Below are 27,960 nucleotides of genomic sequence, written 5' to 3'. Positions count from 1 at the left end.
TGTCATAGGAAATATACATGTTTCCATTGTTCTTTTTTTTTAAAATAGTGATGGGATCAAAAGTTGGCTGCTTGGAGAGCCATAAGATAAATTGGCTTAGAACAGCAAATAGCTGGAGAAGCAGAATAAAAGTGATCCTGATACACCATCTATGGTATAATCTTCCTACTTCAGATTATTTTAATGACTCAGCCAACTGGACTTCGAGTTACAGTGCAACAATTGATCTGGGATATTTGCCATGTGCGGTTGGAGGAAAACTGAAAAGATGAATCACTCCATGTTTTGCATATATGCTATCTGTTTTCTTCTTCATCCAAGCCTAGTGGCAAAGCTGATCTTAGCCCAATTTGCACTGACACTTCGAATTTGTTCATACGAAGTCAAGGCATGAGTTCTAAATCAAGCGTGCTATTCTCTAAGACACATCGCTCCTGTAAAATCTGTGCAGTTTTGCAGATTGTCTGCGCCATTCATGGATTGGGACCTACAAGGTAGATCACAGAAGACACTTGTAAGCATTTTGATTAAAGGCAAAATAAAAGAAGCAAAACAAAAAAGGAAGGTGAACAAGAGAGAAACAAAAAAATGATTCTTACTGCTGGAAAACCACCATAGTCACCCGATTCCATGATATCCTTTGTGACAGAGCTATTTGCTGCCAGTCGAACCTGATACCCGAGTGAGGGAATCGTGAATAAATCAGTTAAAACTGTCAGAGAATTGTAGCAAGGGCAACGTAACAAAACTTACAAATTCCCGGCATAAGATGAAACACACTGATTAGAAATGTATACTGGATGTGTTTTATGGAATTTGCAGTGGCCCCTCATGTATCACGTCCATGAATTAAGAACCCATCAACCTCCCTATGGGTAATCAGATTACAGTGTCACCGAAGACGGAAAACATTTATAAAGGTGCTAATAGCGAAGCTGTGGAGGCTTGCTAGTAATCTGATGGATGCAGACTTAACTAAATGAGTGAGGTAGAATCTGATCTCGAGTTTAAAACTTAATTTGCATCAGGGTCAGCAAAGCCATGCATGCCCATTATTTTTTCTCAGGTATCAAACCCACAATCTCGTGAACACAGTTTTAAAATTCCATGGGCGAAAACAGATGCATGAGGCCAAGTCATGCCAAACACGAACAAAACCAGCCCAAATTACATTCTCTTATATCTTCCTTAAGTTATATCCTTCTAATCAAGTAATGCATCAAAAACTATGCCCATCCAAGCATCCATCTTAGTGGTGTTTTAGATTTGCTTAATAACAGAGGTATTTTGCATTTCAAAGGAGTTTTTACTTTGAGAGTCACCAGCTGTAACTGTCAAGCCAAATCTTTTTTCTCCTTAACAACTCATGCGACAAATATCTGGTCAAATTGCAAACAATCTCCCAACCAAAACGAGTGGACTCCCAACCAATCATAAAAGATCAATGGAATATTTAGAGTCCAGGTAGATAATAAGGAGGTATGAAGGAAACTACCAATCACAACAAACTTATAGTTATTCTTATTGGGCCAGCAAATGTATTAGTACACTAAAACCACATTGTCGGGTTTGGTGGAATACCTTTGAAGCAATGGAAACATGATCTCGCACAGCTACTCTCCCTCCCAAAGTGACATAATCTCCCATACTATAGACAAGAAAATAAGAAATGCAATAAATCTTTAAAAATTCATGCACCAAATTTCTTTTCATGCATTATTATTAGGTACATAAATATTGCAGAAAGCAAAGGAATTATACAAGTTACGTACGTCACAGAACCAGCAATGCCAACTTGTCCACACAGCATGCAACATTTCCCAATGACTACATTGTGACCTATCTGCAACATGGATTAGTTATTAGTCAGAAACTAACATCTCAAATTACATCAAGGTTCATTTGTGGAAAAGAAAAAGATCTAGCCCACATCTTGACAGATTTGTTTATGCATAAAGGAATTATAAACCACCTGAACAAGATTGTCTATTTTGGTATGATCTCCAATAACTGTATCTCTCCAGCTGCAGTGTACATGCAAATAAAACTGACTAATCAGTGATTATATAATTATTCATATAGTAATCAAATAGTTCCATTTACTATAATTTAAGTTCATGTATTTGACAAAAAGATTTGACCAAAGAGGAAGCAAAGAACATCTGCAGATACACAAACTACTCAAGATGATGCATATATAAAGTCGAAAGTAAACTATCTCACCTGCCCCTATCTATGCATGTATTGGCACCAATCTCCACATGGTCCCCAATCCTTACATGCAGAACCTAAAAGAAAATCCCATTTACATAATGTAAGGTTTAACAGATTTCTAAAAGTTGTTTTTGTTAATGAAGTCTTGTAAATGGTTAAACATAACAAATTACAGCATCGTTGCCTTAAATATACCTTTGTGAACAGCAATAATTCATATGCAACAACATAAGACCAAATTCAGACAATTTGCACAGAATATGTGTGAAATGGAAATAAAATGAGACAACAATTTTACAAGTGAGAAATAATTAAAGAGTTACTTGTGAATGATTCATAATATATGTATAGTAATATATACAGAATTACAGAGAGTTTTAAAACTTATGTTTTGTTAACCTAGGAAAAGAACATTAGAATAAAGGTTGTCAAAATGATTTTAGAATTTCAATATTTAAAGGTTGTCAAAACAATTTTAGAATCTCAATATTTCTAAGTCTTGTTGATCAGGACCTTAATTGGAACTCCCCATTAAACATCATTTGGCACTGTCTTTCACTTGTCTAAGATTTCTACAGCTATTAGTTTTAAATGAACATTGGGCGAGCAAGAAAATGGCAACCAAATTGCAGAGCTCTTTAGTATGGCTATCTATTTGAGAAGGCATAATCAGATGAATCAGAAAAATTGGGGGATTGCATGTCGAAAGCTCATTTCTTGAGTGCATCATTTGAAAACTGAGTATGAGATGTGGGCAAACATGGAGTATAAGCTAAGTGTATTCAGCAATAGTTAATCTACAAAGAGAAATACTGTGACAACCACTTAGTTAGGCTTGTGTCCTTATAACTCTCCCATCAAGTAGACATCTCATGCCCGACAAGGGCAATAATACATTTCTTCTCTGAATTGTTTGTCCTTCAAAACAATGTCGAAGATTTGGATGATTGTTGCTACTTGTGCCATTTATGTCGGAAAGACAAATAAAATGGGAGAAAAATTAGTAAATAACATTCTATCAATTTTTCTAAACAGCTTATGAGAAATGCCATAAAAACTGCTAGCACTGTCTGCAACACTTTAATCTGCAAATCCTAGTATATGATCCTTCCCAGATTGGAGGTTATGATCTAAACATGTCAAAGTCAAAAGTCTAAGACATGATCATTCTAGAGGTTTTTTAGAAGGATTTTATATAAGTTTAATGAAATAATAGGTTCAGCCCTATGATCTAACTGCTCGAGACAATGAATAAATTAGGATTTGTTTGCTTGAACCAACATTTACAGGGTGGTACGTGAAATTTGATAGCGTAAGAATGTGTCTCATAAATTCTTTGAAAGTTAGTTAATCTCTATTTTTTAAATTGATGAAAACAAGTATTATATTAGAAACATTGAGTTAGATTCAAGCAGAGTGGGGTGGGGGGGGGGGGGGACTAACTTGGGGCTTCTTCACTACATGTCCTTGTTCATCAACAAGAAATCCAAACCCTGTTAAACAAAACAATGAAGTGCACTGCAAAGCATTACTCCCACTGCAATAAACAATACAGAGAGTGCAAGCCTTTTGATATTGAATATATATAGAAATTTTTTTATGGCAAGAGATTATCGAATTATCTAGGAAACCAAACTATAAATTATTACGTACAGAAAAAGTCAGCCAGTGGTTTATTTATGAAATAAAGCTAATAAAAAGCTTAAAAGCAACATAAAACAGTCACATCCCAGAGAGAATTTAAACTAAAGTAGAGATTTGAAATTGTTTCTTTCACTCTAGTAATTTAAGACTCTGCACCTCACCAAGCATTAAGGTGCTGGTCCATGCCGATCTGTTCCAGTACATGGCACGGGCCAGTGGCATGGTAATGCCAGGCTTGCCAGACTGTGGTAACCATTTCCAGCCCATACCAACCATGCCATTAACATGAGCTGGTACGGCTCGGCACAAATAGATGCTGGGAAGATTTGAGACAAGGACCCTTTTTTTGGTTTCGTGACAAAAAGACACATGTTGGCATGACATGTACTATACCAGCCAATTAATGGCAGATACCTTGCTGCTGGCTTGCCCATTTTGCTGGCACTTAAATTCTAGAACCTCACATTTGAGCTATTGAAGTCAAGAATTCTTGATTAAGAACTCAAGTCCCCTATTCCTACTTGAAAAGTACTGTTAGAGCCTTACTGATAAGCATGACTCCACGTGAAGATTTCAATGTCCACATGGAGCAAAGAAAATAAAGATACCAAATGAAAGAAGCATATCCTATTGAGATGTTATGTGTTTTCAGCTAACCAAAAAAAAAAAAATCATATAAAGTGTAGAAAATGGTAACCCACCATAGGCATGCCATCAAGGAATGCAATCTTCAATCCCATTACAAAATGCATTTTCCTCCATAGCGATGAGGTCCCTCAGCTGACATCATGCACGTTTACCCAAGGTTGGAAAAGTGGAGCACATTGGTCATGCATTGGATGTTACATATCGAACCAGCTCATGGCCAATATGGGATGGGCCAACAACCTTGGAGCAATGTTTGTCGTGTTGCCTGGTTGGGGGCATATTTATCCATACTATATCGGAACCCACATGAAAATACTATTCGAGCTGGTACAAGCCCAAACTACCATACCAGGCCATACTGAGCTAAACCATATCGTACTGCACGGTACTACCCAACATTAGGGTGTGAATCATGTTGTATCGACCTGTACTGCTAGGTTTTAGGCAATACCACAATAAAATATGAGAAAAATGGACTGGAAGTTGGTCTCGGTATGGGGTGCATACTATACTATGCCGATCGTAACATACCAAACTAGTAACATACGCACATGGTATCGGGTATCAAGATCGCAGGTAATGCCTTGGAGCATTCCAAACCTAGCCCATACCCTTATAGTGGGGTGGATTGGTGTGTATGAGACTACAACAGCCCTAACCACACCTTATATAGTTTCACCCAGTACCACTAGAGTTGACCTTTACGATTTTTTTTTTTTTGAAATATAAATTACTATAAGATTAGATGGCTAGTTGAATTTGAATAGAAATGCTAATTCACTTCTAATGATAATTTAATTCTTTATTATTAAGATCTTTAAAGCTTAATTGTCAAAGTTGACATAAAAATTATTTTCTTAATTAAACCAATATGATCATCTAAAAAGGAACTAGAATGAAAAATGTTATGAAATTATTGAAAGTAAAAAATTAGATTCTACTATATAATGCAACAGAACTTATTTTGGTAATTATTAAGAAACTACATGGTCTAGAAAACTTAAATGAATATTTCATGAGGACTAAAAATTTTCATAAGATTAATGGTTAGAAAGATATACAAATACAAATTCCCTTACCTAAATTCATGGACTTCTGTAATTTACTATTATTAAGCAGTCTACATAAACAAACTATAATAAAAAAATGAAAATAAAATCTATTTACCAAAAGTCATGATCTTAGGAAGTGATGATTTAAATGAAAAACTTCCAACACACAATCAAACCCGGTATTTGGGAAGGCAATGGACTTCCAAAATAGGTTATGATAACACACACCCATAAATCTCTAGTGCATCAATCATACTGTAAGCAATGGATTTTACACATCAAATTCCCTCAAAAAGAAATAAAGGAATCTAAGTGTCGCGACAGAAATCAGTCCTTGGGTCGGATTGGCTAGAGTTGGACGGCGATAGCAGGATTGTGGCGGCTGGACTTGCAAAAAAAAGTCTTTGACTGGAGTTGGCTCCGGTGGGGACTCTCCGACACTTAAGTTAGATCTTTGGAGAACAGATGAGAGGGAGGGAGTGTTTTGAGAGAGAAGAGGATTCATACCTTCGAGGCCCCTATGGGTCTTTATTTATAGGCAGACATTGAAGAACCGTGAGAAGAAAGAAAAATCAGACGGTTAGCCTTACTTTCTCTAGCGAGATACGCTTGTTATCTCCTTCCTTATCTGGGGGGATATGTTTATTATTTCTTCCTTATCCGCTCGTCATTAGTTATTTTCGATGATTACAGGATCTGAAGATCTACGTGGGGGCTGAAGGTCAACATTTTCTTCGTGTTTTCGTATACTTTATGTCTTCAGCTAGCACAAAATCACCCCCAACATAAGCCCTCCTGCTCCTGAGTTCGAGCCAGAGTTGGTTCAGACGAAGGGAGTATATCAAGCCGAAGTTATTGAAGATATGGGACGCATTCTTTTGCTTTAGTTTGGTCGTTGAGGTCGGATCAGTTCTGCTTGCTGAAAAGCAAGGAATCTTCGGTCTTCGTTGGCTCTACTCACTGAAAAATGAGGGATCTTTGGGCCTCGTCGGCTCTGTTCGCTGAAAAATGAGGGACTTTCGGGCTTCGTAGGCTCTGCTCGCTGAGAAGCGAGGGGCCTTCAATCTTTGTCAGCTTTGTTCGCTGAAAAGTGAGGGACCTTTGTTTCTCGCATAGCTAAAGTCGATGGGCTGAGAGTCCTTATATGTTAGTCCTTCGAAGGTCCTTTTAGATTAGCCTTCGCTTCTCGCATGACTAAGATCTTTATGGGCATTGACTCACTAAAAAGCAAGCAGCCTTCTGGAGTCCTTATAGGTTAGCCCCCACTGCTTAGTCACCGAAGTCTTCTGCCCATGTAGGTTAGATCGGTGGGCATTGGGGGTCCTTATAAATTAGCCCCCGCTTCCCACATGACTAAGGTCTTCATCGGCCTTTGGGGGTCTTTATAGGTTAGGCCCTGCTGCTTATCTGTTGAGGTCTTCAGCCCGTAGGCGAGGAATGTCATTGGGTCGTTGAGTTGTGGATCTACACAAAGGATGAGAGAACTCGTTGAATCAGCTCTGGCTAGACCTTCCAATTTTTAAGTCAAGTTGAGATTTGGGGTAAAAGAAATGACAGATGATTAGATTTATGTTATCCTGCTTTAGTCGATTTGCCTATAATTGGCCTTCATTGGTCAGCATTCTTAAATCACTTCACTTTGGCTTTCGGGAGCTCAACTTCGGGAGGTTGGTCTTTGGGAGTTCGGCATTCAGGAGCTCACTTTTGAGGGGTCAACCTTTGGAGGTCAATTTTTGGGCGGTCCGCATCGGAAGCTCGACCTTCTTGGGCTTTATCTTGGCATTGAGTTTCACTTCAACCTTGGTCCTTCATCTTAGCTGTTGACCTTTTGCTTTATAGCCTGACCTTGATTTGCTCAGATTTGTCTTTTGATGACTTCGGCCTTCTAGTGATGTTGACCTTTTGAGGCTGGCCTTCTGGTGACCTAGGCCTTGGACTGTCTTTACCTCAGCTTAGTCTTCGTCTCATCTTTGGGTTTGATTTTCACCATGGCCTTATTTAATTTTTGCCTCGGCTCATATGCTCAAGGATCTATTGCCTTACAAGAAGGAAATAGAATAATGGAGGCTTGAGAGTTTCGTACCGTGAGAGTTGTGAGTTTTGTTTGAGAGCCCTTAGGTTTTGCTTGGCTCTTTCTTGTTATTTGCCTTGACTTAGATTTGATCTTTGCTTTAGCTTGACCTTATTTTTTCTTCGATTTTGCCTTGATTTTTGCTTTGGATTGGTTTGATTTTGACTTTGGATTGATCTGATCTTGACTTCGGATTGCTCTTGATCTGGACTTTGGATTGGCCTTCATTTTGGCTTCGGATGGGACTCATTTTGACTTCAGATGGGCCTGATTCTGACTTCAGATTGGACTTTATTTTGGCTTCGGATCGGCTTGATTTTGGGCTTTGGATTTGCCTTCAGTTTGGCTTCAGATTGGTCTTGATTCTGACTTTGAATTGGATTTTGATTCTGACTTTGGATCAGACTTCATTTTGGCTTCGGATGGGCTTGACTTTGACTTCAAATTGGCCTTAATTTGGGCTTCGGATTGGCTTCATTTTGACTTCGGATTGGCCTGACTTGGACTTTAAGTTGGCCTTGATCTGGGCTTCGGATTGGCTTTGATTTGGCTTCGGATCAACTTTGATCTGAGTCTTCTAATGACATTGATCTTTTGAGGTCGGCTTCGGGAGCCTGGCCTTCAAGAGGTCGGCTCCTTCTCTCTCTCTCTCTCTCTCATAGAATGAACTTAAACGAGGAAAACCCTTGGCCCCTCCATATTAAAAGCACAGCACCATTAGGATACTTTTTTCCATAAGGTCGCACTTTGCGTAGAATACCCTCCAATCCGATTCGTAATCGAGGATGACTTTATAGCAATCGACGGCCCTAGCGTGCTCCTACAAGGTATCGAACCACCAACCGACCAAGGTGGTGGCCGCGGATGGTGGTGTCGACAATGACGTCCTTTTTATGACTGATCTTAGCGTAGCCCCGAAGGAACTTCCTCCCGATGAAGATACTGTTGATGGCGATGATCCGGCCGAAGCGGAGATCCTCCATGACACAGATGATGTGGTCATCATCGATGGTGGCGGGATCGGCAAAATGGGTGAGAAAGTTGGCATTGGAGAGAGGGGGGCAGGGGGTGAGCTAGGCGAGGAGTTCGATGAAGCCCTTAGAGTTGCTGTGGTGGGTCCATCAGCTGCCATTGCTTGGTCTTTTCCTCCTGTTGGAGCAGTGGCAGCGGCCGCTGGAGACAAGCTCAGAGTGGGCATGCTTGTGACACTTCTTGTAAGAGGATGAGAGGGGTGGCTTGCCGGCGGAGATAGCAGCAAAGAGGGCGACTGGAGGGAGGAGAAGGGACGATCCCTGCTTGTCATTGGAGACACTATCGTCGCCGATGATGATAGGAATGACGAGTTCGTCGAAGACATCAGGGTCGAGATGCTGAAGCTCTTCTTGGTGTACTGACTGGTGGCATCTTGCTGCCTCCAACGATGATGGAGCATGGGCCTGAATTCGGCTTGGTGAAGTCCAGCATCAAGGTCTAGGGAGGTGGCGAGGCGGCCAGCGAAGGTGCCGCCGTTGGGTCACAGCGGAAGCGGGCGTGGCCGATGTAGTTGAGGATGGAGAAGACTTTGAATTGGGAGATGGTGAGATCAGTGACCTTGCAGCAGTCGAGCTGTTAGGACTTGTGAGAGAGATCTGGAAGATGAGATGCTCCATGCTTTGAAGCCTGGTGGTGGCCGCCTCCTGGATCGCCATCTGGTCGTCCATCTTCAAGTAGCCCATCAGATCAACGGTCATCGAAAACGAAGACGATCACAGATGCCGGCAAAAATTAAGAGATCTTGAACTTAATCTCTCTCCCTCCATCGAGAAGAAAGTACCATGCCAACGAAGGGGGAGGATGAAATGAGTTCGACGAAGCCCTTGGAGTTGCTGTAGAGGGTCCATCGACTGCCGTTACTTGGGCTTATCCTCCTCGATGGAACCATTGTAGAAGACTGGAGGCTGATCTTATCGCAGATCCAACCAAGGAGGTTCCGACCTTTCAAGGGGAAGCAGACAAGGTCCCCATCGCAGCGACGGAGTTAGGTACCTAGGTTCAGGTCTAGCCAAAGTGATCCCAGCTTTTGAGTTTGGTGGTGGAAGAAAGGCTTTTCTTTGGAGACCTCGAGCATTCACCACCAACTTCCGCATGATCTGCTCTTCTGAAGGTCGACCTTTGGAGAGCTCGGCATGATCCCGGTGGTCTCCTTTACTCGGCTTCCCATGTGATGAAAGTAGAGGTCCTTGAGGACTCGGCCTCACCGTGCAAATATGTTATTTATATTAACTTCAGCTCTGCACAAATCTTCATTTCGATCTGAATGTTCTTTGCCTCAACTCGACGCACCGTTGACCTCGGCTTGGGTGCTCAAAAACCCATCATCTTGTGAAAAGGAGCTAAAATGGAATAATAAATGAGGGCCCGAGGACTTTTTATCATAAAGGTCTCTGAGTCGATAGAGTTTCTCCCTCTCGAGCTTGTTCTCATGGAACATCATTGATTCTATTCAGTTGGGTCCTGTGGCATCCTTTCTTGTTTGGATCATCTTTTTCAATCCGGATATTGTGATGTCCTTCCTCATTTGGATCCCGAATTGGATGTCACGATTTCTTCCTTATCTGGATCCTATTAAGAATTCAAATTAAATTTTGAATATAGATAGGAGAGCAAAAATGATTCGAAAATCGAAGGATTCTCGTAATCCCCTTATTTAGATTTTGCCAAGAATTTAAATTTCAAATCATGGATGGGGGAGCAAGAATGACTTGGGAATTGAGAGATTCTCATATCTCCTTCCTTATTTGGATCGCAAGCTCCTCGATTTCGAGCCTGATTAGGATAGTTTGGAGGGCATTGATCGGTCTAGAGGCAATTAGATTTGGTAGGTGTGGGCCGATTTGGAGATAGCCAATTTGGATCTCGTCAGCGTCCGGCAGATTTGATCACCAGGATCTCGATGGCATTGGGATAATGTGATGAAGTTTCTTTGACTAGATGCTTGCTCCTTCCCGCAAACGGGCCTGATCCCTTCCTCTAGTACTAATCTGTTGTGGCAGAAATCCATCTTTGGGTCGGATTGACTGGAGTCGGACGGCGACAACAGGACTGTGACTGCTGGACAGCGGCGGCAGGACCTGCAAGAAAAGTCTCCGACCGAAGTTGACTCTAATGGAGACCCTCTAACGCTCAAGTTAGATCTATGAAGAACAAATGGGAAGGAGTGAGCGTTTTGAAAGAAAAGAGGTTTCATATCTTGGTGGTCCCGTATGGGACTTTATTTATAGGCAGAGGTTGAAGAACCATGAGAAGGAAGGAGAATAGACAGTTAGCCTTACTTTATCTGGCGAGATACGCTTATTATCTCCTTCTTTATCTAGGGGGATATGTTTGTTATTTCTTCCTTATCCGCTTGTCATCAGTTATTTTCGATGATCACGGGATTTGAAGATTTGCGTGGGGGCTAAAGGTCAATCTTTCCTTCATGTTCCCATATGCTTCATATTTTCGGCTAGCACAAAATCACCCCCAACACTAAGCAATCTATATATGATGTGCACCACCTAGCAGCAAAGAATTAAGGTCCAGAATATATTAATTTTAGACTTCAGGAAAATATGATATTGCTATAAATATTCTTATGATTCATAGCTGTGGACTGAGAAACCTCTTTCTGCAATATCAGGTACTAATCGTCAAATATAGAGATATTCCACCGGCAAACTAGTTCAGAAAATTTCAATATGAAATGAATCAGATCTTCTATGTGGTAGACCGTCAAAAAGTCTGCTGAAAGAAAACAAGTAACCGTATTCAGATTGTAATATACATAAGGTGGCACACAGGAATTGATAAGTATGTATACCTCACATAAACTTCATCTCTAGTACTGTCCATGATGACAAACTGGTATTAGTTTGCAATCACTGATGAATGAACACAAATACATGAAGATTATTGGTCGCAAGAAATCACAATTTGATAATCAAATTATAAAAAAGAGAAACTAAAACAGGGTTGTGAATATGAAATCTGCTTGCTAGGGAAAAAAGAAGAGGATAATGCATATAAGATGCATTAGTTTGTTTAATACACGATCTTTCAAAGATATATAGAAAAACTGAACATGAACTGAATCTTACCATCTTGACCAATGCAGACACCATTGTGGATTATGCAGAACAAGCCCACAGTACAATTGCTTAAGACAACATTGTACCTGCAGATAAAAATTTTTGATAAGCAAAGCACCAAAGAGCAGATGGAAGGTTGAACCATGATTATATTTATCCAGCATAAATTTCTTTCAACTGAACTTACCAAAAGAAATGGTTCAATGTTATTTGACTAAGATAAAATTGTGAACTACCGATATAGGTAATATGAAGACATCTGAAAAAAAAATTTCTTGCTGCGACAAAATATGAATTAAATATTAGACCCATATATATTGGTCCATTCTGGAAAATAATTTTTGTTGCCCCCAGGAGATTCCTCCACCCCTCATGACAATTGCTACAATTTCTTTTAAATGAGCACTAAACATTGTATTTATAAAATCAAATCAAGGTTAAGCATGGCACATTGCTAAGAAGTATGACTTAAAATAGCCAAATTATTAACAAAAGAGAAAGAAGTAAAAAGATAACAATAAGAAGGATGCTAAAGCATAATCCAGACCAATATGCTCTAATAAAGAGGCAGTTATTTGAATGAGATGCTTCAATTATAAACTATGACATGCTATAGTCATCAAGAAACAGAGAGGCCTCACAAGAGGATGTAGAAACAACAACTTTTATGTAAATCCTGCTCGATGAATGACATCTGGTTTCTGATTTTTCTGCTTTCATACTGGATGGTTAACTATTGAACCAGGAGGCTATCCCAATAATAAAAGGTAACCCCCTCATGAAAAACTAAAGAATTCCGCAATCTCACATTTCTAAGAAGACAAGGTGCCACTCCAGGTTTGCTAACTCAGAACCGAAGCTCATGCCAGTTGACAGATGGTACAAGTCAGTATACCCCTGTACTGGACTGTATCGGGCCCAAACCGACATGAAAACGAGGGAGAATTGGGGAGGAAGAGAGAGGGGGGGGAGGAGGGAGAGAGAGGCTGGTAAATATGCCGGCGGTGGCCACCGGAGGGCTTGGAAGGCCCATTGAGGCCTTTAGGGCTCTGCGGTCCTCCACGAGAGATATTTAGAGAGGGGAAGGGAGAGAAATAGAGGGAGGGAAAGGCGGTGGGGAGGTTGCTGTGGCCGTTAGATGGTGGAAATCCACCCCGTGGGCATGGAGGGTTCGAAATAGGGACAGGTCCCCTGTTCATCATGTTTTTTTTTAAACAAATGTGATTTTCACTAAGTCGGCAATGGATCTATCGGCTTCACTTTCAAGTTGCCCCTATTTTGAATCCACGATGTCCGCGAGGTGGATTTCTACCATCCAGCGGCCTCCCCACCACCTTCCTCTCCCTCCATTTCTCTCCCTTCCCCCTCTTTTTATTACTCTCTCTAATCTCTCTCGTAGAGGACTGCAAAGCCTCAGAGGCCTCGGCGGCCCTCCAACATGCCACCACCGGCTTTTCCATCTCCTTCCCTCTCTTTCTCTATCTCCTCTCTTTCCTTCTCCCTCACTCCATTTTCACTGGCGTTCCCAATCAAATGCCCATAATGCATCGGTTGGCGCCGATACGGTTCGGGAAACCATGTTGCCACTACTTTTTGCATCCCAAAAATCCATCTCCCCAAGAACGCAACAATATGCACAAATTAATTGATATATATACAAGGAGCGATATAGGTCCGTGCCTTGAATTTGAAGGTAACTAGTCCTGATTGGAACTAATTTCTTCAGAAAAAACTCAAATTACGTTTTTCTCCTAGAAAGAGTGGACAAAGATATGTTCAAAATTCTAATTTTTAAGTAGGAAAGGAATGGACATCAGCCTTCCTTATTTTAGCTATTTAAGCAAAAAGAAGCCAGTCCACTAGTCCTCAGCACCTATCAATAAATCAGCAATAAGGCCTATTCATATTCTTTGGGAACATTTGCATACTTGCCTATCACAAAAAAGAAAGAAAAGGAGACGACAGAGGTTCATGAAGAAGGAACGATAGAGGAAGAAAGAAAGCTTTGCATCTACATTTGGATGAATAGTGAGAAACCCACTAAAATACTAAACTTTGAGAGACACCTTTCGCACTTGGCATTAACGCAAAACCTCATAAAGCTTTTCACTAGGAAAATTTGCTTCAGCAACTGAATCTTTGGTTATACATGTTACCAAGGTTGGCCAAACCGGTACTAGGACTTGTACCAGTCAGCCACCAGCTATGCAATGGTGTTCCAATTTTGAACTAGCACACAATTTTTTTATTGTTTTAGGGTTTAATGAAGGTTGATCATTTTTTTAGTTTTTTGAATGATTTTAAGCCTAATTTTATGTTTTTTGATGTTTTCATATGTTTCTATCACTCCGATACATCCTAAATGATGCTTCTTGACATTTTGGAGTGATTTTTCTGTATCACTATGGCATTGCACAAACAAATCAAAATAGATGCCCCACATGGATCCCAAGTCTAGGAAGGTGGAAGTCAATGGTGGTGGTGGTAGGTTTGTGAAGGGTGCCGTGACCTATACTATTAAGGATGACTTGATGATAACTCCAATGTCTGCAATCTCGTTAAGTAAAACATTCTCAAATCAATTAGTGAGATACAAAACATAAAATGATATAATCAATTGCATGTATTTAAAGTACAACAAATATACCAACATCTAGAATCTCATCAAGTGCCGAAGTTGCTCGTAGATCTCCAAATCATTTGCATAATTAGAAGCAAGGATTTAAGTCTGGTGGGATGTCTAGTGGGACACCAGAATAGGGTACCATCCTATGTATCAGGATAGGACTATCTCGCCATCATCCTGGCTCTTGGTCGGCACATTTTCGAACATCCCCTATCTCAAATGTCAAGATGAGATGGGATAGCAACATATCTCATTCCATAGAAAACCCGAGATAGCTCCATCCCATAGGATTTAAAATCTTAATTAGGAAGAAAATTAGCGCACCTCTCTAAGCAAGCAGCATTGTAGTCCTGTATACTCATCCTATAAGGTACCTTCTTTGGATTATAACTGGTCTCGGATCTCTCGCGAAAGCTCTTGCTCTAAAAGGTATTTGCTAGCTGATAATATGGCTGTGGAGGGGCTATCTGCATATGCCAGTAGCAAAATTCCACCTATAAGAAACTTTGGATTGCATAGGATAGTGGTCACTGGAAGACGATGTCTCAGATGCACTATACTTATATCTGTATGGATCATAAGTTGCATATGCTTGCAAGTAATAGGATTCAATATACGATTCGAAATCTGATACATCTATGGATCCTACTCAACATGCGGGGTCATCTGTAGTTACATCATCTCCTATATGTAATCATATCCTCGTGGACTCTACCAGTTGGTGTATCATGATCCCTATCTTATGTGGTATGCATAAAATGGGACTAACCGATGAATTGAAGACCATCTTATGACTATCTTATAAATAATGGTCTCATTCCTCTACTCCCTCCCAGTCAGCAGATCCATGACCATTGGAATTGTCATCGCTACGCTCCCTGATCTCGAAATCTAAGTAAATTGACTTCTCCACTCTCTTCATCAGGGCTGCAGCTATCTTCCTTTTTCTTTAAGGCTGCACTGAGCAGCTGCTTGCTTTCTCCTCGTGCCCCTCTGTCTAGCTATGCTGGGACGATGGATGTTGCCTTATTGTCTGAGATGATCGAGTAGCATGTTGGCCTCATCTAAGCAACTCTCAATCACCTTTAGAAGGATGTCTCAAACATAGAGTCATCAGTCGTGATTATCGATTCCTAGTGACCCCTTTGGCTGCGGCTGATTAGTTCGAAGAATGCACGGAATATCGTGATTTGCCCATTTCTCTGCATCTACCCGAAACTTGCTAGCTACAAAAACTGGCCAATCATGGAGGCGATTCTGGTTCATCAAGCTTTGGCTCCTGATGCTGGCACACGAGCCATCTGATTATTGGATCATCCTCATCCTAAGAAAAAGCATCCTAGATTGGATCTGAGTACTTCAGCTCCACTTCATCTTGAATGCATTTTAGCCTCAATCTCAAATGATGGTAAACATATACAAGGTTGTTGAGGCACTTTTATGTTAGATAGTTCCTTTGCCTACTGTGTAGAGGGTGAAGATGGACCAGTTGCACTCATGGCTACTGGAGGTCACTATCTGGAAGAGGATCCAATGGCAAGCTACTTAAGATTCTTTACCGACAAACCAAAATGAATCGACCATTCAACTCAAAAGCATTAAATAAAATTACATATAAGATAGTATCATATTAGAAGCTGTATGACGTCAAGTAATAGTTATCATCATTGATATCTAATATCCCTGGATTCATACTTTTCTAGCTTACAACAGCTGTTGGGACTCCAAAATTGTTAGTGCCCTCAAATATTTTTGTCAGTGAAAACTATACTTATTATAATATATTACTGATTGAAGATAGAGTTAACAAAAGCATGCCGTTTAAGTTAACTTACCTCTTACAGATATAGGGCCATAATTTTTGGATTAGGCTCTATCTTGTATATCACATTACGCAAGATGATTAGAAAGTCATCATCCATGTCGATCTTATGTATGGTGTACTGAAACCTCAGGTTCAAATAGTAAGCTACAAAAAGTTCGTAATTATTTTAGTTTACTTTTGCATATACAAGAGTAGTCAAATTTTTAAATGGTTCTCAACTTCTTGCTTACCTACCACATGCAAGTCTCTACCCATCTAGTAATCCCACTAGTTTTCAATGATGCTGATGTACTCCTGGGCATGCTTTGGATCTACCTTCCTGATCCAATTTGTTGCCCTCTCCATCATGTAATATAGGAGGCCCATCTAGGGGTATCTCTCGCTGTCCATGGTCCAAAGCACTTCGTACAATGCCTTGATAGCATTCATTATCTTCTCGACCTGTTGCTAGAATGTCTATCTCATTACCAAGTTCTCGATATTACCCCTATCAGTATCGATCCTTGTATATTTGCTCTCCTACCACTTCGCATCGACAAACATTAGATGTAGGCCTACTCTTCTATCAAGGAGGCTATTAACTACAATGTAGTTTGTAATGAACTGTGTCATACTTGGTCCCAGAATCTCTTGCTTTGTGTATCTCCTCATCAGTGGCAGGACCCATTTGTGATTATAGATAAATGCAGTGAACTGTCCACTACATGTTGCACCTTACAAAGCTCCCTAATATCCATTAACATGAGGTTGTACAATGTACAGCACATGAGATCCGAAAAATATATGGTCACCACTTCATCAGGATCTCCTCGATGGCTTTAAACTATGCCCCATTATCAGCGATGACCTACATGACATTTTCCTCTCCTATCCGATCAGTGCAAATATGGGCCACTAGCTCTAGTTTGATGAAATCCACTTCTGTAGGTCCTCCTTATTGTTGTTAAAAAGCTCACTATATATGTCTTTTAGTTCTAGGTCTACACCCATGCCAGCAGCCTATATGGAGGAAATGACATATCTGTAATATGTGTTACTTATTGCATCCGTTTGGATGTGATTGAAGTGGAATTAGGATTCAATAGCTCACCAGATATCCTTCTTTTTATCCTTCTTCAGCATGCTATTAATTCTCCACTGCTTTGAATCTCTGCTGGGAACGGTATGTGGTTCTAAGTCATGGATGGTGGCTCTTAATGAAATCTCTCTAGAGGATTTCTTCCTACCGCCCAAAGTCTAGAACATAGGCCACCACCTCTATTGGTGGCCTCCCTAACTGAGGAGGCCCTCTTGAATTCTAACTCTCCCTCATTGGTCGTAGAACTAGAGTTCGACTTGTAGTATGACGGCCCAAATCAAGTCCTATGCCTGTCCATCTCATCTTCCTGCCATTGATCATCCAGACTTGTCTGAATGGCAGATTGGATCTGTGCCTCCTCATCATTTGGAGCGGAGGCCTCTAAATTCCTAAAGTGATAGAAAGGTGCCTTTGCAGCTCGACAGACCACTCCGCCTTCTTCTTGGCAATACTCTTCTTTGTTACTTTGAAATCAACAAAGCGCTTCTTCAGTAGTTGCTAGACCTTCTGTGGGCATTTCTAGCATATAGATATGTTGGGATAGCCACCAACTAAGTGCTATTTCGATCAGCTACCGCTCCTTACTTGAACTGTTTTGTTGCACCAGTTGAACCTCTAGAGGTGCCGATCGGAGTGCATTTGCCTAGAGGCCTAACCAATGTTACACTATAGGTCCTTTTTCCTCAATGGATCTATTCTAGAGGGTTTAATAAGCACATCAGTTTATTAATTATTTAAAAATAATAAAATTTTACATTCATGAAAAAATATTTTTATTTTTGAAAATATTTCTGAATTTGTAATACATACTTCTAATTTTTTTATTTTTTTATGTTATTTAATTTTTTAATAAAATTTTAGTAAAAAAATAATTTAGAATATCATAAATTCAGAAACATATATTTTCTACTCCAAAAAAATACTTCTGAATTATCTAATATATTTAATAATTTTAAAATTAAAAAAAATTAAATTCTAAAAATTCTAAAAATTAATCTAAGCTCAGATCCATATACAACACTGTTATGGATGCTACATATATTTTTCTAAACCTGTGGGCAAGCGTCAAAGGCTACTTATTCTCAATTTTATTCAAATTTAGGCCTAGACCACTATGCGCATAGTTGCTTCCAAACTTGAATAAATAGACACCAAATTTATGTCAAAAATAGCTTGCATACCCTTAAACAAGATTCTAATTTTACAATTATTTTTTAATTTTAATTTTTAATCTGAAAATATATTTTTTAATTTAAAAAGTTACAGATTTAATGAAAACTAAAGATTTTGGTCTTGTTGTGTAGATCTTCCATAGACCTACAATATATCATGAAATCATGCTCAAATCAAAAATTTTAGCATGACCCTTCCCTTATTTTTTCATTTTTTTGGTATTTTTTGACGTTGAAAAAAAAAGGAGGAAGAATGAAGATGGGGGAGAACCACCTTGCCTTATTTTGGGTTGGATCCTACTTTGATCATTGAAATCCCAGCATTTTTTAATGTGGTGGTTGGGGGGGGGGGAGCAGGATTGTTTGTTTTGAAGAACAGAATGAAAGAATGGCTGGAGAAGGCTTGAGAGGCCTTCTAACATTGAAATAAAGGGAGTGGGGGCCAAACCGATTCAAACCCATGCGAACCGAGTGGTTCGCACTAGTCTGGAGCTGTGTAGGTGTCTTCTTGGAAAAAAACAATCCAAAGAGTGCCGATCTTGTGCTGGTTTGGTTTGGCAAGGGATGAATCGGGCAGTTTGGTCCCATTCAGCATACCTTGGATCTTACATTAACCCATTTAATATGACATGAAGAAAGAAAGCTGAACTGATTTATTTTACTATGTATATATGTGTGTGTGCGTGTGCGTGTGCGTGTGTGGGGTCTGTAGATGCAATTATTAGCACACCAAGTTGCGCATCTGGGCATTGTGAATCATCTTTCTCCATTTTCTCCTGCATAGAATTGCTTCCTATATAGCATGCATCTTTAAACAAGTCTTTCCATCCTCTTTCTACACATTTTAACAATTTCCAGAACTCTACTTGTTGTCTCTGGCCTTTGCTGGGAAGCAATTCTTTCAATGTTGATGTTCCCTAAGCTTCTTCTCATATATTCATTTCTAATTCCAACTTTCCTACACTTTGGTTTCTACAATAGAGCTAGAGTTTAGTATCTTTCAAAATTCTTGCATGCTTACTCTTATCAGCAAACTGTTTAAACACCAAATCTTTGAACATATTTTCCCTTATTGTCCACTATAACTCTATGCATCACCAGGATTTTTTTTTTAATGTATGGAAAAATTCCCAGCAAAACTAGCTGCATGTACAAACTTTCCAAGGTGCCTAAACAGTAGACTAAGCCATCCAATAGAGAAAAAGGAAACAGATGTTTAATAATAGATAGCAGCCTAAGAAAAAAAAGACCATGGGCAGTAGGAAGCAGATGAAGATATAATATGAAATTATGAACCGGCGACGGTCTTAATACACAAGTTAATATACTAACCGAACACAAAGGGGCGTGATCATCCTTGCACCAAAAAGATGATGAAATCTGAAAGACCGAAAAAAAAGGGTTGCCTACACAATTCTTTACATTTGTACCAAACTAAGAAAGATTGTGTGGGGGGGGGTGACTAAATGAACTTGTGGCAAACATTTTTCAAGACCAACTAGCAAACATGGTAATATTGCTTTGTTAGGAATAATGCTAAGATGATAAAATAGTTCATTATATATCAAATGCCTACTTTTTGAAGTACAATATCTTTTCCACTTCTTCTTAAAAGAAATTGATGATAAACTATGTCAGAATCAAGGATTGCAAAACTAACCAAAACCACCCAATTAGGGGTGTACCAAACCCAACCCACATGGAACCTGATCGGTAGAGCTGATCATGGGCTGAGCATTGGGCCTAAACTATATTCATGTTTAGTCAGGTTTTGAGCCAAGCTTACTTAAAAATTATATTTTCTGTGCCCATGATCAGCTCCACTGGTCAGTTTGCTAGTTCAGTTTAGGACTAGTCTGAATTGAGTAGAACTGCACAATTCTGCTTGGTACAACTCAGTTCAAGTCAGTTCTGGACTCTCCCATGAGTACAAAATAGAGAAGGTATCCCCATGCCTTTAAGGGCAGGACAGTGAATAGGAGAGAAGGGATTTTTTGTGGTTTTGAGCCCTAATCCAAGCAAAGATTAGTATAATCTTCTCCCTCTTCATTTTTTTCTTCTTTTTAATACCTAAAGAGTAAAGAGGCTAAAAGTAATAAATAAGGGGAAATCGTGCCAAAATTTTGCATTTAGAATGATTTCATGATATGTCGTAGGTTTAAGGATGATCTACATATTTAAGAACTAAGAAGAATCATGATTTTCATTGATCTTGTAATTTTTAACTAAAAATAATTTTTTGGTTTAAAAAATAAAAAATAATATTCAAAAAATTTAGAAAAAAAATCATGGAACGTTTGAGGGTATACCTTTAACTTGTCGAGAAGAGATCACCATGGCACTCAATCTGGTCAGAAAGGTAGTGTCAGTTAGGGTGTTGAGCCTAGGTGAGCCATCCACTAGAGCTAGTTAGGAAGAGCAATTAGGAAAGGAAAGCAATTCATCGAAGTAGCAAGAAAGAGAAAGGAAAGAAAGACAAAGATCTATTGAAAATGGTTGATGAGGAGCCTGTTCACTCATATTCTGAGATCATTGAGCCCTCAGATGACTGACTGCTTAATCATCTCATGGTACAAGTGATGATAGCAATGACAGCCTAAGCAATGATGCACCTGATGGCTAGAAAGATAATTGTGGACATGGTGCAAGTGTGTACAATTTGCAGCCACATGGTCCGAGTCCATTCATTGGTGTTGCGTTTCACTCATGTCATGCATGATGCGGACCACAATGTGCAATATAAAGCCCATGAGGAGATCATGGCACACAAGAGATGAACCTCTTAAGGTAATTCAAGATCCCACACTACTGTAGTTGATAATATAGCATGTAAAGGAGGGTCCCTGAACATATTTGGATCCTCATTGTACATCGGATTCTATTCTGCAAGGTCAAAACATGACCCGCATGCATATACTTCATCCAAGATCAAGGTTCGCCATCTCCATACTGAATCCTGCACTGGTAAAATTTTACTATAGTGTTGGTATGCGAAATGGTGCGGTACCATAATGTCAGTATGGGGTGGTATGGTACACTAGTATGGTGCGCCCCATACAGTTCGGTATGGGGCGGTATAACTAACCATGTCCAAAACATATTCGAGTGACTACTACCTCCATGGTCTCAACTAGATTATTGGTCAGATTCCATTGTCGTGGTTTTCCCTTAGATGGCATGGCCAGTCCATTACCATACAAATGATTCATATCAGGATGGCTATCCAAAAGACCTAGATTAACATATGCAGGGGTAGGCATATTATCTAGGTTGGAGTCAAGTCCAAGACTCGACTAGAAATGTGATCTTGATGTTTACGAGTGGTATAGACATTCTATGAGGGACTAGATATTAGGGTGGCAGTCGAGTTGGATCGGGTCATAATTGGGTCAAGTTTGATGGCGGTTGGGTCAGAAAATGTTAAACCTAAACTTGGCCTATTTATTAAATAGATCGAATCAGCAAGCCAAACCTACCATATTTAATAAACAGATAATCTAACCTGATCTGTTTAACCTTTTTAATTAACGGGTAATTTATCAACGCAGCTTGACCCAACCCGACTCATTAAAACCCTTTAAATTGTCGTGCAGTATAGATCTAGAAAATACAAAAGGAAATGGTTTCAATAGGCAACAATATGGAATTAATTGGCATTGACATTAAGATCCATCCAAGAATTGTGAATGGAGGAAGAGGTCATGGAATCCCACCTAATATGCCTCTCTTTGGAACAAATCAAAGGCAACCACACCACCAAATCCTCAATAAAATGGTAGAGGAAGAAGAAGAATAGAAGATAGAAAGAGACTCAAAGAACTCACTGTAGCACTCGATCGAGGAGGCAAGGGTGGCGGAAGGGAGGATGCAGAATGCCAAGAGGAGAGAAGGTAGGAGCCCAAAATGAGTGGTCATCACCTCCATTGTTTCTTCTTTGCAATCGATCCATAGCATAAATGGCTAATTTGCATGAGCACCGGCGGCAAGTTCACCGAGGATGTCCTAAATCCTCTAATCCACTAATGCATCCAACCTTGGCCCTCTTACCACCTATCTTAGCTTCCTCATTTCATGTATGCCCACATCCCTCCTCAAAGGCCTTGCAAGTGCCACCGGCATGGCAAGCCTTCCATCGAATGAACCGCCGGATTATGGTCTTCCACTGGGCCTTGACCACAAATTCCGACCACTCACCAACCTTCATCACGGCCATTCGCCACTGCTCCACCACTCGCCCCTAAGGTTGGGCTCAACAACCCTCGGCATTGTCTCGAGGATGGCGGCGGCACAAGAGCAAGAGGAGAGAAAGGAAAACCCTAATTGTTTCTCTCAAATAAAATCCTAATCGCAATGGGGGTGTGTGGGACTATGGGAATAGGCAAAAAGGGCGATTGAGCGGTTTTAATCATGAATTTGTGATGGGGTGTGCGCCTGGGTGGGAATGGGAAAAGGGAAGGCAACGTGGCATTAATCAAGATGGGTCACAACCTCATGTGGGAGCATAAATGCATAGTTGCAATTTTGAAATTTGAATCATCCCGATTTCTAAATAGAAATAATTTAGAAATAGCCCAGGCCCAAGTGGCATCCAGCCCATTGCCTTTTAAATGATATACAGGTCAACCCGTTTATCGGACCTGATCCGATCAAGATATTAAACAGGTTAAACAGAATAGACTCCTAAAATATGAATTTGATCGAAATATTAAATAGGTTAAATGGGACAACCTATTTATAACTTTAACCTGTTTAGTCCAAACCCAAACCTATTTATAGTGGGTCGAACATATGTCAGGTTGGCGGGTCGGGTCATATTTTACCACCCCTACTAGATATAGATAAATATTTTATAATTCAAATTTATTTGATATATAATTTAAGCTAATAGCTATGTCTTGTCTACTTTTATTCATTACAATTGCATCCATCAAGCAATCAGATGATCTTTAGGATCAATATGAAATAAAATAACATTAAAACATTCTTAAATCACACTTCCAAGATTCTTAGAACTTATAACCATAACAATCATAAATTGAAAAATTCAATAAGTACCATATTGGTACACTTTCATGTATCAGGCATGGGTACTATGGTTTGCCATACTAGTCAATACCAGTGCATGCCAACCATAGCATACATGTACCTAACCAGTATGTAGCATAGGGGGCGTTCGAGTGTTGACACACCAAACCGGCCCCTATACCAAGCATATGAGTATCAACATGGTAACAAGAAGGCACCGTGTAGGGTCTAGTACTAACATAGCAAACCTTGGTCATTATGGTATTAAATCCTTTTATATTGACCCGGTACCAAACCAGTTCCAGTACCCAGATAATGAACCTTGGTTAGAAGAACGCAAACATAAATAAACAACCTTACCAAATTAATTACCAGTAATTGTCGTTCATCAAATCAAATAGCTTAAAAGATTTTGCCTACTTTATCCTTGTTGCTGTTATTTATAACCTTCTCCACAACTTGGAATGGTGCCTCTCCCACAGGGCACTCAATTTTCAACCCATCCTTCTTACCTATACACTTGATATCCTCATCTATGTTGTTCTCATCTTATGCTTATCGGCTCTTTTCATTGTTCTAATTATAACTACATGATAAAGATGAGATGGTAATATTCTGTAGTAAACACATAATATTTCCTCCAATTCTAAGCCTAGATAGGCATATTTCAATTTATTCTATCATGCTTAGGCATATTTCAATTTATTCTATCATGCTGCTTTAATATTTAAACATCACAGACTATCACTTCATCCTTATGTACAACAAAACACGTCTAATAAAACAACATTTGCTTGAAGTTTGAACATCTCATATACCCTTGGTTTTTTCCTCAACACCTCTCATGCACCCAGAAAGACTTAATGAACAAAATTGCAATATATGTGCTATATTCTCCTCTAACTATTTTGTAATATTTGTTCAGTTCTCTAAACTTCCAAAAATCAATTCTAGCATTTGCCAATATTATATCATCTATGAATGGTATGAAGCACGATGCTCCACATGAATATCATCAATAGGTGCATCTAACAAGTTAAGCACTTAAGGTTCATAATGAAGACTTTTCTCTAAGAGTTGTTAGCATAAATTATAGTGCTCCTATTCAATAGAATAGGACAAGGTGGTCTAAATATCATATAGCCACCTAAGTGTTGTTTTCAGACTTCCTGATCAATCAAGAGCAAGCTACATCCAGTTCATCACACTTGTAATATTTCCAAAATATGCCTAAGTTACCACAACCAACTAGAATTCCAACCGGTCCTTCTATCCATGTTATAATGGATTTTCCTTTTTACACAACATGGGTTTAACTATTTTGCATAATTACCCCATCTAAACTAATCCGGAAATGAAACAAAACTTCTAATCAATAATTCATAATCTAAAGAAGAAACCCAGTTCACAACTTCTTCTTGCAGTCTTTCTCTCCCTTTCCTCACTTATCACATAGATGTGGCCATCTTCCATTTTCCCTTCTCAACATAGCAATGGACCATCAATAAACCTAAAGACCTCTTTTTTGCCATCTTTCACAGTAATAGGTGCATCTCTATCAACTTCATTCTTTTCCTACCCCAACACTTCCCATTTTCCTTCTCCTCTCTGCCCTCAATAACCAGCATTCCAGCCCACTGTGATTGGCTCTAGCTTGGTCAACTCTGTTTAAGCCAGCAAATTTACATCCCTACACAATGGCCTTGACATTATTCTTAAGCCTAATTGAGCACATTTCACTGTTCTTTCCTCATCATCCACTAAATGAGTTCTCTTTTGCAGTCCACAATAGGATTTTTTTAAAAAAATTTTAAAAAAATCCTGTCTGTCAATTTTTCCACCCAACTCTGGCTCTTTCTCCATAACAGACTGTGTAAAAAATTTTGTACGGTCATTGACCATCCAGGCATGAAGCCAAAAACATGTAAGCAACAACAGCAACTTGCTTCCTTCCTTACCAATCAACATACATCATAAGGTTGAAAATTATTCAGTTACTCATCACAAGACTTTTAATCACAAGAAAATTCAAAGAGTAACCATGGAAACACAATTAACAAAATTCAAAGGGCTATAACCTTTGCAGTTGAAAGCAGAAAGCATACCCTACTTTTGTTGACTTCCCAATAGACACAGAAGGCCCAACAATAGTTCCAGATCCAACATGAACATCTGCATCAAGGACAGAGTCTGGATGTACTACTGCACCAGTTTCTATACGTACAGTTGGATCAATGTGTGCAGACTTGTGAAAAAGTCCACCTCCATTATGCCATCGCACAAACTCCAAGGAATCCATAGAAGTCCCTTCATCTGGTTGAAGTAACATTAAAAGTAAACATCAGCATGATAAACAATGCAAAAAAAGGAGTAATTCCATTGACCTAGAGTGACATTTTTGTCTCACGACGACAAAAAGGTTCTTTCACTGCAGACAAAACACCTGATGGATGGAAAATAACTTCTCTGTTTTTTCTAGATGCCCAAAAAAATGTTTTAACTTTATATACCAAGAGCTAAGTTTATATTTCATCATCACTGGTGAAGCCTACTACTCAAATTGTCTGTGGACTCTACCTGTTTTATTAAAATGCATTTGTTCAATTGGCCATCAACAACCGTCAATGAGTCTATGCTCTTGGCTCTCCATTCACAACCTCATCCAGATTGCACTTATGCCTTGCCTCATCGATCAAACAAAAATTACCTTGATTAGATGATATTAGTTCCTTCACCAACATGATTTTCTGTCACATTCATGATAGATGATCTAGGTAGGAGGTACTGACTCATGTTCAATAAGTATCAGCATTTGGCTCTGAATGCATAATAAAAACTAATCAGAGGGTCAATCTAGTGGAAAACAAATTATCTTATGCTTCCACAAACGAGTGGGCATTAGAGATAGGATCTAAAGATTCTTGATTGTAAAGAATTCTAATAGGCTTGATAAATACAGTAATGCCAATGTTGAACACTCAAACATGTTGATACATCTCCATCACATTTATAGCTTTATAAGATGGCAAGCTCAGCACTGCTTCAATACAAGCGGAATTCCACCAACATTAACTAAAAGCTTTTAAAAAAAAAAAAAATCAGTATGTCCCTTCAAGCTATCTGGAGCAATAGCTATAGCATAATATTAACTCCATAAGCTAGTTTAAAGGGGCCAATGGCAAAACATACCAGGACTTGTGGCCAAGAGCCGGTGATTAGAACGAGAGACCACGAGCTGACCCAAAGTGCAGCCTCTTTCAGATAGCAATTGGAAGGCCTTCAAAGCTCTTCTTGCAGCAACTTGCATAACTGCTGAACCAAATCAAAACTCTGAATCAAATAAAAGAAAAATAGACCGCCTGATGAGAAAAAACAAGAGAAAACTAGTAAAGAACTGGTTTAAGGAACTGATTTCAGAAAGCACAAAATGTCTGTTCAACTATGTTTGAATGTGATATAATAAATGGATAGATAAAATCCTAAGGAAACATTAAGACATAATTATTCTCAAAAAATTTCTTTGTAAAATTGCAAGGATTTTTAACCATATAAATGTCTTATTCATTTTGTTTAAAAGTCCAAAGATTGAATGTAAGACAATCTGATTAGCTTTAAGACTAAATTACACCCTAAATAACAAGGATATACTGATGTTTGAACATGTCTTGGATGTTGAAATTCAAATTAGGAGCATAACTATTCCATTCATTAAACAAGTACACAAATCTATGAGAGTGGAGCAAATTGGTAGCCAATTCAGGCATGAGGCAGCAAAGATACAAAAAGTGATGCGAGTCATTGATCACTAAAACTAAAAATTTAAATGAACAAAGCCAGTAGAACGGGTAGAGTTAGTAAGGCATTTCTCCAAACAGGCAGAATGCATGTTATGCCCTAGAAAAATTGACAGGTTACAGACCAGTCCTGCCATTTTACAATGCTAAGTCAGTCAATGAATTCCAACGATTTTATTTAAAGAGGTGAAAGAATTTCTGAAGAACATTAGAATAAGATTGGAATATGAAAAAGGTCGGGAGAACAGCTTCGCAGAATCGTAGCTATTATAGGACAAGCTAGTGATAACAAATAGGGTTAGGCATTTCTTCGAACGCTGATGATGCATATTGTTAAAAGATGGTAATGGTGATGCAAAGTTTGATTGGCCAGCCGATGAGATCTAGCAAAAACAAAAGAGAGATCATGTGCTGTTAAGGAGACAAGAATAAACACAGGAAGAGATGGAATCACCGTCAGAAACCGTCGGAGAAATTGCGGAAAAAACATGACAGCACTAATTTTTTTTTTAAAAAAAAAATCAAGAAAAGGCCGCTACAGTCTCACCAGAATCGGGAGGACGGTGACGTTGGCGACGGTCGGAGACGGCCACGTCGACTACGTCTGACGAAGAAAGATGCGAAGATTGGAAGCGCAAAGATAGAAACTACGGGAAGTGTTTCTTTTTCTAGTTTTTGGACAAATTACACTTACACCCATTGACT

General features: G+C 39.3%; 1 protein-coding gene across 4 annotated transcripts; it reads right to left on the bottom strand.

Annotated features, from left to right (window-relative positions):
- On the bottom strand, positions 1-27,960 carry LOC105035186 (probable UDP-3-O-acylglucosamine N-acyltransferase 2, mitochondrial). Of its 4 annotated transcripts, XR_003799245.2 has the most exons (12): positions 27,803-27,960; positions 26,651-26,773; positions 25,567-25,774; positions 11,745-11,821; positions 3,658-3,707; positions 2,224-2,288; positions 1,973-2,024; positions 1,773-1,843; positions 1,582-1,648; positions 754-869; positions 600-671; positions 419-487 (listed from the first exon to the last, which is right to left on the bottom strand). XR_003799245.2 is itself a non-coding variant. In XM_010910630.3 (11 exons), exons 2-11 carry the CDS (start codon positions 26,766-26,768, stop codon positions 419-421), a joined length of 849 nt encoding a protein of 282 aa, XP_010908932.1. In that variant the 5' UTR covers positions 26,769-26,773; positions 27,803-27,959; the 3' UTR covers positions 1-418. The 4 variants fall into 4 exon arrangements, 3 of the variants coding, with proteins under 3 accessions (XP_010908932.1, XP_010908933.1, XP_029117703.1); XM_010910630.3 differs by lacking the exon at positions 754-869 and having other exon boundaries at positions 1-487; positions 27,803-27,959; XM_010910631.3 differs by lacking the exon at positions 754-869 and having other exon boundaries at positions 1-487; positions 26,651-26,770; positions 27,803-27,958.

This window comes from Elaeis guineensis, chromosome 5 (genome assembly GCF_000442705.2).
Source record: "Elaeis guineensis isolate ETL-2024a chromosome 5, EG11, whole genome shotgun sequence".
Lineage (NCBI taxonomy): Eukaryota > Viridiplantae > Streptophyta > Magnoliopsida > Arecales > Arecaceae > Elaeis > Elaeis guineensis.
The sequence above is the reverse complement of the archived record's forward strand: the minus strand, read 5'-3'. Positions and strand labels throughout refer to the sequence as shown.

Excerpts from the sequence above, each read along its gene's own strand:
- LOC105035186 (XM_010910630.3), bottom strand. The coding sequence starts at position 26,768 with ATGCAAGTTGCTGCAAGAAGAGCTTTGAAGGCCTTCCAATTGCTATCT. Across the intron at positions 25,775-26,650 it reads GCTCTTGGCCACAAGTCCTG|ATGAAGGGACTTCTATGGAT; the intron begins GTATGTTTTGCC and ends TACTTCAACCAG. Across the intron at positions 488-599 it reads ACTATGGTGGTTTTCCAGCA|GTCCCAATCCATGAATGGCG; the intron begins GTAAGAATCATT and ends TCTACCTTGTAG.